We start from the raw sequence: 19,463 nt of genomic DNA, 5'->3' as shown, positions 1-19,463 counted from the left end.
GTGAATCTCAACCCAGCAGCAGCGGTAACGTTTGCACGTCCTCTCCCGTTAATGCGGCAGGTAAATAATCAACTAAGAGTGCATATTATATTAGCGCGATCTGCCTCATTACAAAACCTGCCATTACTGTGCATTTAGTTGACCATGATGAGAGAGACAGAGTCTGGCTGGCTCAGATGCTGGCAGTTCTCGCTTCAGTCTACCGTTAGCGTCTCCTTTCAGGCCAGGATAGACGAATGTCACCGAGCAGTGACTAAGTTTGTGGTAAAAGGCTTGCACCCATTTGCCACAGCAGATGCCCCCGATTTTCGGTAAGTCAGTGTGTTTAATTGTGGGCAGGAACATTACTGGATATTCTTGTGTAATTGCTACAGAATAATATTTATTGTATTATTTTACATTTACAATTTTTTTTTTCCTGGGGACCCTGTGACACCCCATTGAAGAGCCATAGGCTGGATCTCTTAAGATCTCACTGTTGGGTTTGTAAGGCCATGTTACTCCTAAATTTTATCTTGTTCAAAAAGAAGATATAAAACAAAGTTCTAAGCTAATCGAACTTAGGGCTCTCCTTTTTTAAAAAGAATCGATAAGAGAATCGATAAAGTATCGAATCGTTAAACAGAATCAAAAATGGAATTGGAATCGTGAAAATCTTATCAATACCCATCCCTAGTCAGAGCTATAAAGGTGCAAAAAGATCTGTATTTATGGCTTAGTGCACAATATAGGAGAGACTTTCTCTGCAGAAATGGATTAATAAACTCACCAAACACTAGGATACTTGTGAATCCAGAATATATAAAGGCTGCAGTTTGTTTTGCAATCTTTGACTGAGCTTATGCTTTTAAACCTTGTTGCGCAAGCTAAAAAATTGCCTCTTTTTTAGTCTAATTTAGACATATGGGGGTTAATCCAAACATTCTGAATTGCATAAGCCCATCCCCTACAAAACCATTTCTAGTGCAATTGCTGTAGAGCCACTACAGAGCTACTATTAACCAAATAATTAACATGAGTGTGATTGTTACTGCAATAACTTACTGGTGATGCGAGGGGGCAGAGGCCACACAGTTATGGATGGGACTGATAATGCCACCCTTTCATTCTATATGATAACTTCTGGCTTCAAAAACAATAACATGGCAGCAGACAAAATGCTAATGTTAGCTTTCATAATGGGGAGTACAAAAACCAGTGGTCATGTCCATGTTTTATATACAGTTTGTTATCTTTACACATTTAATTTACAGTGAATACAATTTACAGATGACAGTGGAAATACACTGCTCAAAAAATAAAATAAAATAAATAAAGGGAACACAAAAATAAGACATCCCAGATCAGAATGAATGAAATATTCTTATTAAATACTTTTTTTTTTTTTTTTTACAAAGTTGAATGTGCTAACACCTGTGGCCCTCATTTACATTGTGTGTTACATTGTGCCAACCAGAAGCCATCTCTCTGCATATACAGAAACATTACCAACCTATATCAGTGCAATAAGTGCACATAATTATTTTCCTTCTCTGGCTGGTCCCTTTATGGTTCACCATTGTGGATCATCTGCCTCCATCACATCCTACGCCTAGCATCCTCTTCTGTCACACCAACTATGTCCTCCTTCACTACATCAACAAATCTTCTGGTTTTCCCCTTCTGGTCTTCTTTTCTTTCCTCCTGCCTGGCAGCAGTCTTGCCTCTCTAACTTTGTCTCTGATATGCTTAAACTCATCTACCTCTGTTCCTTACAGCTACACTGTCACACATGTGTCTCTCTCATCCATACACATGTTCCGTCCAAAAATAAAAGTGCAAAAAAAATTGAAGCGTGAGACGCTCAATGACCCTGTAAAGCCTGCTTCATAGCGTCAAACATTATTCAAGTTATTGAGTTTTGCTATTCTGCTAGCTGCCTATAGGTGCCAGTAAAACACTGTTCAAATTAAATAGACAACAGAAGAAAATCACGTGATTCTTGCGGACGCGTTGGCTTGACAACTGTAATCTTTACCTGGTGCTGAAGGTGAGAAAAAGATTTCCATTTTACACATGCCCGAGTGGGTGAATAGTATTGATTTGTTTATACTGTTGTGCATTAGTGAGACATTGTGTCTTTGGATTAGAGAGCGTTCGCTAAAAGCAAAGGTATCGTTAGTTTAGCTGGAGCTGAGCTTGTGTAGCTAGCTAGCTAGTACTGTGTACTGACCTGTGGCTAACCTTCTGACCAGTTTATTATAAACTATGTAATACCTACTAGAAAACTAACAGGCTCCTTGAATTTTGCATTCCCTCTCGAGCGGAGAGCATTTAATAATGCAAAAACTATTCGGAATTTATGAATATGTGTCCAAAAGTTGTGAAATGTCCAAATATGCTTACCTTTCAGCGAGCACTCACAGGACACCATGCCAGAGGTCAAATCAATATTCAGAGAAGTTCTGCCTAAACAAGGTTTGTACCAAAGCTATGTGGACAGCAGTAGTTACAAAAGGTTGTTTGTGGCTCTCAAGACAACACGTGAAGTGAACTGAAATTTCACAATAGCTTGGAGATTTAATCAAGCTATGCTCTGTGGTCTCTTCTGAAAGTCTTTTCTGGCTTAAAAATATAATTGGGGTCAACATTTGGGGCAATATCGCTTTTCTTTAGTTAAAGGTGTACTGGTTGTTAGTAAGAACAAGCTGTTCAGTGGCTCACAATCAGATGTGTAAGATGCCAGATTGGTAACTAGTTGACCAGATATCAAAAATATTGTTGAATTCTTCCGGAGTGGTTGAAAAGATATAAGAAGTTTATAGATGTAGCATCGTATATTTGAAACTCCTTTAAATAGAACAGTAGCTCTGTTTGCAGTACTATAAAGGTTAAAGTGTAAAGAGAACATTTCTCACAGCTAATGTGCTGCAGACTTTTGTGAGAAATAGCACACATGCTAGGTTTTTACATAATATCTTCATTTATGCTTAAATTAAAATTTAATCATTTGTGGATTGTTTTAATGCACCTCACAGGACAGCTCTCCATGGAAGATGTCCCTACTATGGTTTTGTGTAAGCCAAAGCTGCTCCCACTCAAATCAGTCACCCTTGAGAAACTGGAGAAAATGCAAATGGAGGCTCAAGAGGCTGTTAAACAACAGGAACTTGCAATGAAGGAGCAACTACAGTACATACCCAATGAAGGATTGGAAAAAACAAATGCCTAAACTGGCAAATGTCCTTCAGATGGATCAAGCAAATGCACTGATTCCAAGCACTGGAATGTATTTGTATGGACTTGGAGGGAATCTGTCTTTACAGAGTTTTTAAAAAAGTGTTTAATCCCTCTTTGTCCCTTTTGAAAGTCTTGCTGTTCTGTGGTTATTGTTGAATGATCTATAGCATGGAATTAGCGAAGATTATATCTTTTACTTGCAAGTAGGGGTAGTGAGCTACTCATTATTATTATTATTATTATTATTATTATTATTATTATATCTTTCAGATAACTGCTTATTTAAGTTGCAGTATGCAGTTAGTACTGTGTGTTAAACAGACAAAAACAGATTAAATGATTTCATAGTGATTTAATCAACAATCAAGGAGCGTCAGGGTGTCTCTCACACTCCTTATTCCCCAAATATAAAAATAAACACTCTTAACACACCACTTTGTGAAGTTACCTGATTGGTATTCATTTTTGCACAGAACTCATGCCACGGATGTGTGATTAAAGACTGAAAACCTAGCACAGCATAGAAAAAGCAGCTAGTTAGGAAGCCAGTATTGCATTGAACCAACAAACTCCCTTTTATTTTATTTTTTTTAATACATTTTTATAAAGCTCTTGACACAAACCAGTCATGTCGATACAAACACTGCTTTCTAGAAAACAAAAGGAGTGGCAGTGAAACCAAGAAAATACTGTACAAAACAATGTGGAATGACTGACACGGAAAGGTGTGGCACTTTAAGAGCTAGCTTATGTAAATGTTTATATTGAAAAACCTTGGAGAGAGTGATCTACTTTAGTTTCAATCACAAGTGCATTTTTTTTTTTTAAATTACCCTTACCTCAATTTCAGAAATGTACCTTCTTTTGACCATTAGAAAGGAGAAAAAACATTTTTCAGGTACTTTGAAAAATATGCAAGTAAAAAAGTAGCTTTATGTTTTTTGGGGGTAATCTGGCACACAAAGTCTTCTCAGTAGCTTTCAAGTTTGACAACACCACCGTCTCCCTCGCTGACATACCTCTTACGGCCCCTGAGAGAAGATGAGAGCAACAACATGATTAACAAAAACAGAAGCACATCTCTGGAGACGAGTGTCAGATGTGTGTGAAAACCAGCGTGCTTACCGACAGGGACAGAGATCTCTCAACTTTACATCAATGATTCCCATGCTGAAGCTCTTGTCAACAAACTGCTCCAAGATAAAGTATGCACGAGGGACATCAATGTTGATCTCAGCGATGTCCATGTAAACTCTTTGGTAGCCCTACAAGAAAAAGCCAACCATTTTACAGGGCTACAAAAAAAAAAAAAAAAAAAAAAAAAAGCAGTGCGTAATTCACACACCAGGTGGCACCATACCCTTCTCATTTGGTCCACAGTAATGATGGAGGACACAGAGAGTGACTTGAGTAGCTGCAGAACCATTTTGAAAGTTTTCTCTCCATTAGACTCCAACACCATCACTATCGCCTGCGAGAAACAGAAACATTCACAATCTTGTGTTAGTACTCAGAGTACTAACCGCTTTTAATTTAACTGAAGACCACACAATGCAACATTAAGGGTGTAAAGCTAAAGAAATCCCCTCAAAACAGATAAAATGTTTCAGTAGTTTTATAACATTTTACATTTAGACTGCATTTAATGTGTCTGCTGCTACATCAAATGTAGCCATGAATTTACCTCATAGACAAACTCGTGATGGAAATGGGGAACCTCAAGATCTCTGAGGCATCGCTCAGCCTCCTTGCTGTCACCAGATAGGATGTACTCCTTCAGAAGAAGGTTCATCTGGCATGACAGAATACAAATGAGAATTTTTGTTATGGCAATATCCATACAGTAACAAAGAGCTACACAAAGAAAAACAAAATGCAAGTTTGCTACCATCTGCTTTCTAATTTCACTTGAAAGTGATGAAAACAGACATATTTTACACACAACTGCTCAAAAGTTGTAAAAAGTTTTTTTGGGATTCTTTTACTTCACCAATTCCTTGCTTTCAGACCTCTTAACGTTTCTCCCACATATGACTGCTATTTTGAAAACAACAACAAGACCAGGTAGGACCGGTTCATCAACATGGCACGGTTTGCATTTTAGGAAGAAGTTCTACAACCCCCCCAAATACATGTTGAAGACTGTACAGTGCTGCTTCAGTTTTATTCGAGCTTTATAATAAGAACCAATTACAATTCAGAAAAACTGCTTTCATTTCAGAGTGTACTTGATTCTGCTTCATATAACCTACCTCTTTGATGAGCTGTATGACTGGTTGCTGGCCTCCACCTGTCCCCCATTGGCTATCTATGCGAAGCCCACCCATACTCATCTTCAGTAGCACGGCTGCTCGGTCCAGAGCCGCCCTGAGAAGAAAGCGATGCACGCAAGGTTTATAAAACTTTAACCTAAACTCTCTCTTCTTGTTTTGGAGAGTTGCTTGTAATGTTTAAGAGAGGTGGTGCCTGAGTAGAGCGTGCTGGAGGCAACACACGATGCACACTTCCTCATTGGGAACTTTAAATGCTCTGCCCTCAATCTACATTTCTCCAAATAGCAAGCTAGCAAGGAAAATTGGACATTTGCATTCTTAGATACAAATTAGACAGGCAACATGTAGCACAAACTCTTAACAAGAAGAGAAAAGAGTCCTGCAACAGATGGTCTGGTCCTAACAGAGCCCTGATCACAAAAACCAGGAGTCAGTCTGGGATTACAAAACACGGGCACTGAGACAGCCTTCATTCAACCAACCTGCCCCAAATACCTTGTACACTGTGAGAACTGGTGCAGTTTCAAAAGCAAATCATGATCCCAACATTTTATTTTTTATTAGATATTGTTTTGCTGTCCTTTTTTTTTATAAATGTACACTTTTATTCAGTTTCTAGATAAACAATATAAATGGCAATATTTTTGAAAGCATCCTCACATCACTGGCAAAAACATTTTAAACAATACTGTTGGTGTTAACCTGTTGCTCTCCAATTAGAGGACAACAAGAACAGCTGATCACAAGGCTAAACTAAATCCTCTTTTCTCATGAATCACATTGACTTATTGCATTATTCCAACAGCTATAATTACCCTGATCTCTCAAAATGCAAATGGTGCAGACAAACATGTAACTAACCATTAAAGCAATATAATAAAAGCAACCTATTCTAAGTTTGAAATCAGTTTATTGCTAAAAGATCTGAGTATATATGAAGACATCTTTAATTTCTGTGAAAAAACACAAAACAAACTTTTATTCCTTTTTGACTCCATGAACTTTTTAAAAACAAAGTTAATGATTTGGACATCTTTGTGGCATTTAAATAATAATAATAATAATAATAAAATAAATAAATACATTTTCAACCGTCCATCCTAACTATTACCCCACATAGGCTACAGCTGGCAAATATTATGAGTTTCAAGAGATTTATACAAATTTATTTTCTGAGACAGAAAAAAAAAAAATACTTTTTTTGCTATCATTTTATTCAAGCTCCAGAGTAAAACCCAAAGAAAATATTTGTAAAATATTTACTGCCTATTTATTTAGCAAACTTTGATCTAACCCAAAATCTGAAATACAAATTTTGTATACAGTTTTTCATATTGAAGTACACATGGTATAGCTAAAATACAAACTGAACTTGTACCCTGATCCTTTCAACAGAAATGATTACGCTTCTCATTATTATTTATAGTTGGATGCTCATATTTAACATGGTTGACGTTTAAAATAATGAGGTCAGTGTATGAACAAGTAATCCCTGTGAGCCAAAAGCTTCAGACTCGCCAGATTAATCGCTCTGTTTCTGACGGCAGAGAAATGTTCCTAATGTGGTAATACCAGGCCAACAGCTCCCCACCTACTGCCACAAACCTTCTGTTTGCTAAGGCTAGCAAATTAGAAGAGGTAATTTAAAAGGGAGAAAGAATAAAACTCCTTGTTTCATCATGTTAAGCTATTCTGGTGGAGTCCAAGAACGACATACCTTGCATATTCACAGTCAACTTTTCCTTTGTAGCCTTCGATGTAGGTCTTGGATAATATTTGGTCACTTACAGCTCGTGCAATGAATTGACCCACCAACTAAAAGAGAGATACAAAGATAGAAAAAAAGCAAATAATTTTAAACACTCTTGCACCATGTTCCTGTTTCTTAGAGCTGCTAACCCACTAAATCAGGAGATATGATTGACTGGTCATTTATTTTCGGCATAAATAAAGTCCGCTTTCAACAGCCTGCAACAATAAGATTATTTGTAGTTTACAAGCTTCAGTTTGGACGCCCCACAAAAACACTGACTGGACAGATGACTGACTGTTGCTTCACTTGTGCGTGTCTCTTTGTTTACAGTAGTGTGAGCACGTGTTTGAGGAAAATGAAAGAGCTGCCTTTGCTCTTCTGGCCTCCACAAAGCCTGGGCTCACTGTTGCTCATTGTTCCTGTACAGACAAGAGGCAGCTACATCTCAGCTGACCCACTGCTGTGTCTAGACCGACAGGCAAATGAGGAGTAAGGGGGCGTGTGTGCACTTGTGTGTGAAACTGAGAGAGCGAAAGCGCAAAGGGAAGGAAGTGGGGGCAGGGCGCTATAATAATGCCCCTTTAAACCCACTGAGAATTTGGAGAGTGGGACAGACATGACCAGCGAGACCCAATGAGATGGTGAGAGGAGGGGTGCGGGGGGAAGTATGCAGAATAACCCTTTTAGCGTCCTTTGCTGAGCTTGCTTTTTGCGAGCACAGTTAGACAATAGCCACAGATCTCATGTCTGTGCAGGCCGAAAGGGAAAGAGCTCTAAAAAACACACCGGCTCTCTCTCGCACACCAACACACAAGAAAAAAAAAAAAAAAAAGAAAAGAAAAAACCCCACAGCGTTGTTCCCCTGTGCTCAACCACAAGCTATGTTAACACTTCAAACAAAAAGCATACTTCTAGCTGACGAGTGTTAAAACTGTTATCTTCTTTAAAGGGACTGAGTTGAAATAATTATTCTTCAGGAAGTCAGTTTGTTAAATGTCCTTTACCACTTGTTTTATCTCGATTATCTTGCTCTAATTATCGCTGAAAGCCAGAATTATAACTGAAGTTCTTTTGTTTAACTGCAAAGACCTAGTTTGGACTCATATCCTCAAGAAACAAGTAACTAGAAAACACACAAACAGAATAAGTTGCTAGCTGGGGAATAGGTATACACACATTTGTCTCCAAACACTCACCTGAGCAGCCCCAGGTGTGTCTAGGACCAAATCAGGCAACTCTCTGAGGAGTTTGTCAAATGACTTTTCCATGTCGCCGTGGGACAAAACCGGCCCACAAAGGTAAGCCAGCAGCCTGGAGGTGAGCTCTCGGTGGCTGGCTTTGGCCTCCAGGGCCAGTGCTACAGCCAGTGAGGGCACCACGCTCCGCATAGGCCCCAGGTTCAGCTCTGCAAGCAGCTCCTGGAAAAGGACACCAACTTGTCTTAGACTTCATGGTTGTGTTAATATCAGTTGTTTTTTTTATAGTGTGTTGATGTCAGCTTCTGTAATAGAGTAGCTCACCTCAACTGCCAGTATGCATCTACATTAACTTGGTAACACTCACCGCTACTTCATTTGTGTCTCCATGTTCAAAATACTCTTGCACTATGGGGGTAACCGTCTTCTCGAAGTCCCTTTCATCCAACGGGGGTACCACCGTCTCATACACACAGTTTTTTTCCTGACGAAGCAGAATCGCACTTCAGTCACACTTGTTTGTGGAATATGTATAATTTTTTTACATTTGCAGAAGAGCCTGTGTTAAGAATAATAATCCAGTTGATGTCAGCACAACAATTACCTGATCTTCATCATAGTTGGGGTCTCTTTCATCTACTGCCTCTGGTTCATAAACTTCACCAGATCTGCCCCATACACCTTTTCCTCCAGCCCCACCTGGAGACAAAGGGCAGTGACAATATGAATTGTGATGCGTGACATTGTCAAAGTGCTTTCTTTTTCTTTTTTAAAAGCTTTAATGCCCCCACATGTAGTGGCAAATCTCATTGTTTATCAAGTGTACAAACAGGTTTGACAACAGGACTGAATTTAGTCATAAGATTAAAGTGTCAAATGCATTTGGTGCTCTACTTTGAACTAAAACTGCTACTGATACTTCATTTACTGCATGTTTCCTGAATATTCTCTTCCTGACTTGCTTTGGTCATAGAGTACAAACTTCCTTTAAGAAATGGGCTTCTAGTGATAAAAAAGGGAAAAATACTCTTGTTTTTCTATTAGCATTTAGTCTAAATTTAATCAATCTGTCTGCATAATTTGTTCCTGTATGTTACATGCATCACAGTGTTGGTATATGGCGGTCTACTTGCTATATACTTCCTATGTAGATACATGCAGAGAACTGAAGCTGCTGCCAACATGCTGCCCAGGCTACATTTTCTGTGTAGACACAAGCAGCAAACATCTGCCAGTTCTGAGGTCAGCACTGGCAGATTGCAGACGGTTTAAGAAGCTGAATGCCAAAGCAGCTTGTGAGACATCCCTTAAAACCTCCATTAGTCTCCCACCCAGTATGTGGCATACGACATGTCACTATATTTAGCTGAGTCCACCTTGGTTGTGAAAACCACCAAGCTTTAGCATTTAAACATTACACTTGTGTACACCCTCTTCAATGTTTTTCCAAACCTTAAATGCATAAAATTTTCATGCAGGAAAGCTACAAGCTCAAATTGCCAGGCTCTGATAGTGTGGCAGTTCTGTTACGCAATCGAGAAAAAAAAAGAAACAGAAACAAAAGAGGGCAGGCTCTGCGCAGGGAGAAACTAGACATGCCCATGGGGAGAGCCAAGTGCCTGAACTGTACTGCAGTCTGCAGGGACACATACTGTAACCGAGAACTGTATGCTGACATCACTGAAGATCTGCAGCGAGAGGTGGCTGAAGGATTGGAAAATGCTGACACTTTACTAAACTCTCATCTACTTAGAAATCAACAATTATCTATACAACCTATACAAGAGGCAAAATGTTGGCAGGCCAGAGAAGCCATTATGCAACATTTCCAGCTGATTGAAAAATTATATTTTCAATAGCATAATTATCTATAGCGTTAATGTTGCTTTACACCCAAATAGATAGACAACAAAAACACAGGAAATCAGATGCTCCATAAGCCTTGTGACTGTAACTTCGAGTTTGAGACTCGTTTAAACAGCACCCGTGCATCCAATAGTTATCTTAAAGATGGACTATTCATGTCACATCCTGTGCATTAATATCAACAACAAAAGCAGTTTGTGGTACATTATACACAAAATGGTACCAGGATTGTTTTTATTTTAACCTTCTCACAACAAAATTGTAGGATTGTTGAAAAAAAATAAATAAATAAATTAGACCTCCTATTAACAAAACTAGTTACAACGAACGATTATGTTACAATGCTATTTTTGGGGAAAGGGGGCATTCACCATGCTGCAAAGAAGCCTGGAAATTTCCAGAAGGCTTGGCTGAGCAGATGGCAAGGAGAAAAAAAGGATACAAGTAAGTCTGAGCCATTTGTTTACTTGTTAATTGGTTTATGGCTTCCATAAAATAAAAACAACAACAACAACAACAACAACAAGAATGGATGACAGCACTACATGAATGTGTGGATGTAGCACCTTCCCTTTGAAGTCCTGGAATCTGAAATACAAATGGCTCTTTGATAAACATTCACATGCCTTTGATAACGACAGTGCTTTGGTTACAACTGTGCTACGTTCTTCATTTAATAATATGCTCTTACCTTTCTTTGGGAGGCCTCTGCCCTTCCCGAGCCGGGACTTTCTGTCCAGCAGCTTGCTCTTGGGACTTGTGGGTGCCACTGAAGTTCCCCTAACCACATCTCCATTATCGCTGAGCGAGTCCCCCCTGCCAGAGTCCCTGGAGGAGTTCTTCCTCAGCCTCCGCTTGGCCTTGGCCTTCAGACGTGCCTCATGGATGCTGTTGCTAGAGGAGGCCACCCAGTTGCCATTGATCTCGTTGTTAATATTTTTATTAGAGGTAATGAAACCTCCATTGTCTTCCTCCCCAGATACAAAAGAGTCACTCAGGTCTCCAACCTCTGTTGGTTTACAAGAGAAAATTGTGGTGAGTTCGTGTTTGGTTTGATTTGATTGACAATATGCATGCATGCAGTTAATTTCTATCTGCACTTAAACACAGACTACAGCTGAGGGGGAGTAAAAAAAAGTAACCGAATCTGTACACAGTGCAAGATAACATACTTTCACCCACTTCCGCATGAAAAAAAACCCACTGCCCTACATACTATCCAGCTGATGAAGCACAATACTTCAATGGCTCTGAATGCTCACACTTACCCACGGGGTTTGCGTTCAGCCAGGCCTCGCAGTCAGCTGCCATGATTTACAGTAGAAAAGAAGCTTTTGCGGCAGAACGGCGCAAAAACAGAATTTCAAGCGATACCTGCAATAACGAACAAGAAACTGTCACCTTATGTGCGGACGTGCGTCGATAACAAGCCCAGACAAGATTCAGTAACACCACGCCTCCCCCCCCCCCCCCCTGTTCATTCAAAGTCGCACTGTTGATAAACAATGCCTAACGCTACATTAGCTTAAATATTCACTGCTAGGAGATGTAACGGCTTTAAATAAACAGAGAAAATCTATCTCAGTGCGCGTATCAACGAATAAAACTCCCACACCGTCCAATATCCGCACTTTTGTAGGCGTTTTATGCGTCGCTAACTGTTATCTAGCTCTTCTTCTCGAAGCCCGAACGTCAATTAAACATAATATCGAATTGCAAAGTCGCGAGCTCGGTCTCCATCTTGAAATACATCAATAAAATCCTAATATCTTTATCTACGCTGTCATATAAATCACAGCATTAGAAAAAAACAAACAACAGAAAAATCTCCGACCGTTTGCTGGGTCCAAGCTCCAAACTGTGACACGAACACTGTTGTTTTTGTTTTACTTACAGGCAACGCTGGCACTTAGGCCAATGTTTTTCCTTTGCTCATTGGCTGGGAGAAAGGTTTTTTAAAGAAAGAGCCAATCAGCATGCAACACGGATTTCCTTCTCGCAATTTCTGTGAGCCCGTGTGCTTTATTAAGTGCTGCCCTCTGTCGGCGATGTCGCGGAGCTGCACTTTCTATACATAGAAGTCCTTTATTGGCAAACATGGCATGTACTGGCAGCTGCAACATGCAGGTTTCAAAAAAATAATAATAAATCTATGGTTTTATTGACGTTACATTATCGATAGCCTAGGACAGGACATTATTAAAATATAAACTATTTGTGTGGTACTTTATACATTTCTATTTGTATTTTTTAAAAATAAAGATTAAAGTATATGTCTAAATTTGTATAAATGTCTTTTATTTTCACAAAAATCCTCTAAAATCAATAATGGAGGAAGAATATTGAGATGCTAGTGCTAAAACTTTTGCTTATTCCATCACCAATTGCTAAACCAGCATGTAGGCATGTGTAAAGTATGACATATAAGGGCAATTTTAACAAAATAGCCCAAAAAATCAAAAGCATTCCTTTATTCACTCATCCACTGCACCTTCCCCACCAACCTCCTTAATTTTTTATTTTTGACAGTTTCTAATGCAAAATATACATAAATTCTCTACCATTAAATGGCCCTTCTTCCTCATCAACCTCTCTATGTATCAGAGAGAGTGATGAAAAAGAACATAAGGCTGTGGTGGACAACTTGGTCACAAGGAGTGAGTAAAACCCTCTGGAGCTTAATGTGGCAAACACTAAAAAGTGGTTGTGGATGAGGTAGACACGAACACTAGTGACCATTATTTTTATCCAGTGGGTCTGTGTGGAGAAAGTAGATGATTACAAATACTTTGGTGTTCATGACAATAAACTGGACTTCATCAAAACACAGAAGGCCTTTGTTTCTATTTTCAGAGATGACTGAGCTCCTTTTACAGCTGTTCAGGATCTTTTATGAGTTTGTGCTGGACAGTACCATGCTCTTTGCTGTTGTGTGCTAGGGCATTACACTGAGTGTGGTGGAAAATAACAGATTCAGTACACTAATCCGAATGCCAGCACCGTTGTGGGTGTGGAGCTTGACTGTCTGACAGAGGCTTCAGAAAGGAGGAAGCTATCCAAGTTACAGTCAGTATTGGAGAGTCTGCAAAATGTGGCCACCAAACTTTATAATTCACATTTATAATTCCTTACTTTCATTCCTGAACATAAAAATTGGTTTTAGTGATTGAATGTTATACTTGTTCTGGCTCAAATTTGAGTGTAGAAACATGAATTCATTTTATATGGCTAATAAATACCAATATAATTTTTAGTTTTAAACAAGACTGTGACAGCTTTCTAAAAGTGTGTTATGTTTTTTATTGTTGTTGTTTTATTTTTCATGTCAGGTGGTCTAATAAATTTATTACGTACTGTATATCTCACTTCCAGTTTCTAGTTCCAGACCTATTGATATAAAGGGATGATGCATTACTTTACAAAAACGTTTTGTACGTTAACACCAGTTACATTGGGACAACTGATGTTTAATTAATATTAAAAACTGTTTTTTTTTTTCCACCATGGCAATATTATGCTTAATTTAATGTGATGATAATTTCACTAAACGTTAAAAAAAAATACATGTAGTTAAAAGTGCGGTACATGGCAAATCTTCCATTTTTAAAATTGGTATTTTAAGTGAATAACTAAAATTCTGAAAACCTCGTGTATGAACAAACTTAAATTATCATTACAACATTTTCATTATAAGGTCATTTAAAAGGATTTTTGCAATTGACAGCATTTCCAGTTTTTGTAGTGCGATTTGGATTTTTGCATATTGTGAGTAACCAGCAGATTCAAATTTATCACAGTAAACAAATAATGATGAAATAAAAAACACGCATCTGCATTTAAAAACTTTCTCTTGGTTTTACATTTCTGTTTACAGCAGTAGATTTATTGCAGAATTACATGGATGTAGTGGGGTTTTTTGCCTCAACACTTGGTGGAGCTCTTTCACAGCACTGCCTTTCAAGGTTATTACACACAAAAAAGCTGCTAAAGCAAAATGATCAAATCTGTTTTTTGTTCAAGAAAGGAAGATGGCTAATTTGAGACATTCACAATGTTTATTCAAGTGTTTTCCATCAAAAAGTCAAGACGTCTGTCAAAGAAAAAATAATACTATATTGCTGAAGTCACAGGATCAGTATTCACAGTATACAAAAACAGCGTGTGAGCTTGATAATCCCTCCGTAACAAATTGTCGTAACATGAAACATGTTTAAATTAAACACATGGTCCAGTTGAAGTTTCATATCTAAGGCATTGCATGTCTTGGCAAATATGACTGGGATTGTCCTATGAATTACATTCAACATAAAAGAGAAAATAAAGATCTTTTGTATCACTGAAACATTGTTAATCTAAAGGACGTATAGTTTTCCCTGACGGATACTGAAGTTCACAATTGCATGTGGGGAAAAAGGGAAAAAACAAAACAAAAACAGCCTTAGATATAAATAAAAATGTTAATTTTATTATTTATACAGAGAAATTTGTTTAACAAGAACAATAAACCTGAGAATCTGCCTCAGTTTTTAAACCGAGGGGGGAAAAAACACAGTGGCCCTGAGAGCTCTCGTCACAAAGACGTACGAGAAGATAAAACACAAGCAGATGAAGAAAACATCCTCACTGATGATGTCACAAGTGAAAAAAACAAATGCCACAAATGTTTTTGTTTTTTTTTGTTATTGTCTAGTTTTCTTAAATACACATAGCTCTCAGGCTCTGTAACAAAAAAAACCCATAAACTTAATACCCAACATATTCAAGTAATTTAGCAGACGTAAGTCTGTCCCAGTTGTTTCAGTGATGACGAGACAAAATTCAAAACACAAAATGTAAAAGACTTTTTTCTAGATAATTTAAGATAAATGTAAATGCACTTTTATTCCAACAATATAACTTAATTTCATTTCACACAAACCATTAAAGTAAACTGTAAGAAAAATGATAAAACCTTACTATACATTTCACTTCACGTATGTACAAACCTGAAAGCCTCTATTGCCTGCGCCATTCAAACATTGCTCTCCCATAAACATCAGCATTCTTGCATTTGTCCGCATGTTCCATGCACGGCATTATCCGTGCTTTAGGATCGTTTAGGAAATCCTTCCTCTGATGTTCGTTTCGCAGCAGGTGAGAGGTCGAGGTATCGTCACTGTGCAGCTGGAGGTTCGGTCAGCACGCTCGATAGACTGACCTCTGCCAGCTGGGAAAGGTATTTCTGTTAAAAAGAAATCAAAGCAGATACTTGCTTAATACCTGCAAGTTGTGTGCTAGCCCTCTCATGGGTCGGTCTTGCTCCAGAACATCCCCCAGCACCCTAACACCCATCCATGCTTTGGTTTTTCTTCAGACACCCTTTACAGGAAAGCACTTCACAATTGATCGATATAATCCCAGGAAGAAGAGACACATTATACTCAGTAAAATTAAAGTAATCTAAATGCTGATATAAAAATCCAGCCTCATCCTGAGAAGTGTCAGCACGATGGCTTAAATCATTTATTTTGTACTGTCTGGAGATGAGAAGAGTAAAACAAGAATCAAAACAAAATCAAACAAACTACTAAACACACAGAGCTTTGACAGACAGCACAACTGTTTAAAACTGTTTTTTTCCTCCTTGGAATGTAATGCATCAAATGTGAAGGAAACACACTCCCCGACCTCGCTTCAGCTGTGCTGCAAAGGACGAGGGAAATGTAAGATGGGTCGGTGCTGACTGGCCAATAACGGGAAACCTAATACAGTCGCAAGTTTACATGCGATGCCTATGTTCGTGTGTATGTGTGCACGTTAGGACGCGACAGCAAGCTGTATATTTATTTATTTATTAGATTTCAATTTACGATTACGATCCATTGATTTTGTTAAAAACTTTTTTTTTGTCATTTAAATTTGAGCTGTTATGAAATGAAAACTTAGAAAATGGGTTAAACGATTTATCAAGCCACTAACGCCCATTAGAAAAGTAAATCCTCACATTTCAGGAACTCGAATTAGCAAACATTCTCTCAATAAACAATAACAAAAGAAAACAAAAGGGACAAAACAGTTATTTATTGCCAAAAGTCTCTTTGTGCTATCTGATTATTTAATATCTGTTATGTCTTCCAAACTAAATTTTGTGAAGAACATCTTTCTGAGAGCAATGGAGTCTGTTTTTCAAAAAGATTATTTCAAATAATGTAGTTGCAGTTGTGTTGGGGGGCTTGTGTATGTTACTCCTTCCCTGACGCCTAGCAGAGGGGGTCGTAACAGGTGTTAATGAATCATTTGCTCCGTGCATTAATAGGTAACACAGCTTCTGCAGTGGGGTTAGTGCTAAATTAAAATATGAAGATAAGTCATTTTTATCATTGCAATCCTGTTTGGAGAACAGAATCATACTTAATAAAAAAAAAGAAAAAAAAGAAAAGTAAGTTTTATCCTCATGTGAAGAAAAGCAAGGCAAATTAATATAATATGCACGTGCTGACTGTGGAACAAAGAGATTACTCTCTAGGCTGAAAACAGCTGGTGTAATCTTTTGTTAAGGCCACAGTTGATGTGGCCTAATGAATCCCTCAGTAAGGAGTGTGCGTCACACAGATCGACTTTATATGGGCATGCGGGAATGCCAGCACACACGGGTTTATGTCAGATACACTATCTCCCGCTATAAAGGTTTGATGTGTTCATATAATTAATTTCTCAAAGACTGGATAAAAGAATGGAGGTGTGTGCCGTCTCGCAGTTTGTACCTGTAGGTTCCTGTAATGGACCGTGCTGCGGCAGTGAGTGGTCTTTGCAGTTTCCTCGCTGGTGTAGAAAAGTCCGCAGAGTTTACAGTAGAAGCCGGTTCTCGGCACAACAAACTCCACTCCTATGAGAGAGCGAAAACAATAATTAAAATTTAATCCCTGACAAAAGACGGGACTCGCATGGTATTTATTAATGAAACCTTTTTTAGAAGGATTTTGATCCAGAATCACAGTCAAACCTCATCCCACTAATTTGAGTCATTCTACTCACAAATTTGCATACGTTATGGCTAGATAATAAAAAAAAAACAATTATAGAAGGTCAGTTATCAAACGTAAATTAACTACTTTACTGGGACTGGCGCGTGGGTTTTGCGGCTGACTGAAACCATCATGCTGCTGGTCTCAGATTACACATTTTCTTCTCTCTCCCCCGGGTGCCCTGATACCAAATTAACTTTGAACAAAATTTAATTGTAAATGTTTTTTTCCTGTACTGACTTCTTTCAACTCATAGTCTCCATCATCCTTTCTTTTCTTTTTATCCATAGAAAATACATAGTATTCTTTGTTCTAACAAACGTCACAAGATTTTAAAATTTATTGTCTTTTAATCCAAATGTATCCTGTCCAGACGTGTTTTGTTTTTTTCTGCTTTCTAATATTTGTTCTATTTTCCCCAGTCTGCATAGGTTATAGTAACAGATTTAAGGGCACCAGATGGGTTGTAGCTGAAGGTAAACAGAGGCTTGGTTAAAAATTAAACATGGTTGGACCAATAAGCACTGAATGAAGCACACTGGGAGTGATGAGGTAGGTGGAGACCTTAACAGTTGCTTGAATATTCTGTATGTCAGTTGTAAACAACTATATCCTAAAATATATGAATTTAGTGGGATTAAGGAACTTTACACTCTCATTGCAAAAATATCTTATAATAAACAAAACCCAGAAACTAAAGTAGTTTTCAGTCATGAACAATGTCAGGGGAATCAAGTTGTTTGATTTAGCCGAGGGAGAACCTGGATCAAGTGTATGGAGCAGGACACGTGACATCTAATCATTTGTTGTGACTCCATCGGGCAATTATCTGAGCTATTTGCACATGGGCACGATCAGACATCACACAGACTGAATGGAGCTGGCAAGGCAACAGCTGTTTAATGTCCAATATAACTCTACTGGACATTTGATGATAGATTTCCATAGGCTAATGTAATAAAATCACAATCTGATTTTGTGCGGTTAAATTCAATTGAAAGAATGGGATTATATTATCTAACAATAAAAGCGATCATACCTTGCTGGCAGTGAGTTCTTATAGTCTGCCCACTGCATTCATTTCACACTCAAAGACACGCCAAAGCCCTATTTTTAATAGCAGGATTAATTATGTATAACATATCTGTATAGGTTCTCAGTCATCTGTAGTCTTAAGAGCTTGCAGAGAAGGTGAGTAGAGTTCTTTAAGATTTTTGAAGATGTTTCCCCTCTCATCCATGAGGCTTCTTCAGTTCTGGACTTTAAAAGAAGTCCAGTTGCCTTCTTTTCAAGCTCTTAAGAATTATTTATAACCTAAACAACTAAAATTAAAAAAAACAATTTTAGTTAGCGGGAATAAAATGATTGCTGGACATATATAAAGCATAAGCGCAATGATAATGTGCTCTTAAATAACTAAAAGCTAAATGTATAAAGAAAGTTCTAAATGGTTGTTTGAGGCTTTGTTACATATTGACTCAGTGACTCAGAAACCTTTGTAAATTTGTTTCTGACTGGGTCACACAATGATCCACATTTATTACAAATAAGAAAAAGGCTAAAAAACTAAATTTAAAAGCTGGAAACTAACAAGAGCCAAGCTGAATTGAAAACACATCCACCACACACACCTATTTTCACTTTCAGGCTGGTAAAGAAGGAACAAGATGGAAACAATCAGAAGACTTATCAGTATTCCATTGGTGTTAATGCACACAGTTTTTTTCTGGACACATGTAACAGAAATAGCTCCACAGTCCTTCTGTGTGTGCACTGTGCACTGAGCTCTGTTGTTGTTGTGCCACTCCAGGGCTTTTGTACAGTAAGTCTCTGCACCGCAGGCTGAAAACTGGCCATGTGCTTTGGCTGTGTCATTCTAGCTCTAATGATAATATAAATACTGATCCCTCAGGGGTGCATTTCACAACCTGCTCACAGAAATAGGTCAGCAAGTGGCCAAGCAGTTCCAGGCAATTAGAGTGCTAATGCAACAGATTGTCAGTGCCCTTACTAATGGTAAAAAAGATAATACTTTATCTTTGGGACTAAGATTATGGGCTCAAGACTCCCGCAGCTTTTGTCCACAATAATGATTAAATATAGCTGTGATAAGCAGGTTTTAAGCCCACTGCTTTAAAATATATGGACTAAA

At 38.2% G+C, this 19,463-nt stretch overlaps 2 protein-coding genes and 1 long non-coding RNA gene across 5 annotated transcripts in view; 1 reads left to right on the top strand and 2 right to left on the bottom strand.

The window, feature by feature from the left end:
* The first annotated feature begins 1,902 nt into the window (after nucleotides 1-1,902).
* LOC146516553 (uncharacterized) lies at nucleotides 1,903-3,309 on the top strand. The gene is made up of 3 exons (XR_014874353.1): nucleotides 1,903-2,029; nucleotides 2,393-2,457; nucleotides 3,018-3,309. It is a non-coding gene; the product is annotated as an uncharacterized LOC146516553 (long non-coding RNA).
* Nucleotides 3,310-3,770: 461 nt separating this feature from the next.
* pdcd4b (programmed cell death 4b) lies at nucleotides 3,771-12,249 on the bottom strand. Of its 3 annotated transcripts, none has more exons than XM_085161536.1 (12): nucleotides 12,142-12,249; nucleotides 11,576-11,681; nucleotides 10,999-11,316; nucleotides 9,046-9,140; nucleotides 8,809-8,925; nucleotides 8,442-8,663; nucleotides 7,210-7,307; nucleotides 5,472-5,586; nucleotides 4,904-5,011; nucleotides 4,565-4,690; nucleotides 4,345-4,484; nucleotides 3,771-4,250 (listed from the first exon to the last, which is right to left on the bottom strand). In XM_085161536.1, the coding sequence occupies exons 2-12, from the start codon at nucleotides 11,616-11,618 to the stop codon at nucleotides 4,190-4,192; spliced, it is 1,443 nt and encodes a 480-aa protein (XP_085017662.1). In that variant the 5' UTR covers nucleotides 11,619-11,681; nucleotides 12,142-12,249; the 3' UTR covers nucleotides 3,771-4,189. The 3 variants fall into 3 exon arrangements, with proteins under 3 accessions (XP_085017662.1, XP_085017664.1, XP_085017663.1); XM_085161538.1 differs by having other exon boundaries at nucleotides 4,580-4,690; XM_085161537.1 differs by having other exon boundaries at nucleotides 12,202-12,225.
* A 2,501-nt stretch (nucleotides 12,250-14,750) lies between these two features.
* Nucleotides 14,751-19,463, bottom strand: part of rbm20 (RNA binding motif protein 20) — a 49,882-nt gene continuing 45,169 nt past the window's right edge. Inside the window, exons 13-14 of the mRNA XM_085161534.1 lie at nucleotides 17,051-17,172; nucleotides 14,751-15,528 (exon numbers count right to left, since the gene is read on the bottom strand). Coding sequence (XP_085017660.1) covers nucleotides 15,460-15,528; nucleotides 17,051-17,172 — 191 coding nt within the window. The 3' untranslated portion in view covers nucleotides 14,751-15,459. The remainder of the gene's footprint in view (nucleotides 15,529-17,050; nucleotides 17,173-19,463) is intronic.

Source organism: Neolamprologus multifasciatus, chromosome 6 (assembly GCF_963576455.1).
Source record: "Neolamprologus multifasciatus chromosome 6, fNeoMul1.2, whole genome shotgun sequence".
Taxonomy (NCBI): Eukaryota; Metazoa; Chordata; class Actinopteri; order Cichliformes; family Cichlidae; genus Neolamprologus; species Neolamprologus multifasciatus.
This window is presented reverse-complemented; position numbering and strand designations above follow the sequence as displayed.

What these genes read in the sequence shown, in the direction of transcription:
- pdcd4b (XM_085161536.1), bottom strand. Translation starts at nt 11,618, where the DNA reads ATGGCAGCTGACTGCGAGGCCTGGCTGAACGCAAACCCCGTGG. An exon ending in GCTGAACGCAAACCCCGTGG is followed by an intron (nt 11,317 to 11,575) that starts GTAAGTGTGAGC and finishes GTAAACCAACAG; the next exon opens with AGGTTGGAGACCTGAGTGAC. An exon ending in TCATACAGCTCATCAAAGAG is followed by an intron (nt 5,012 to 5,471) that starts GTAGGTTATATG and finishes CTGTCATGCCAG; the next exon opens with ATGAACCTTCTTCTGAAGGA.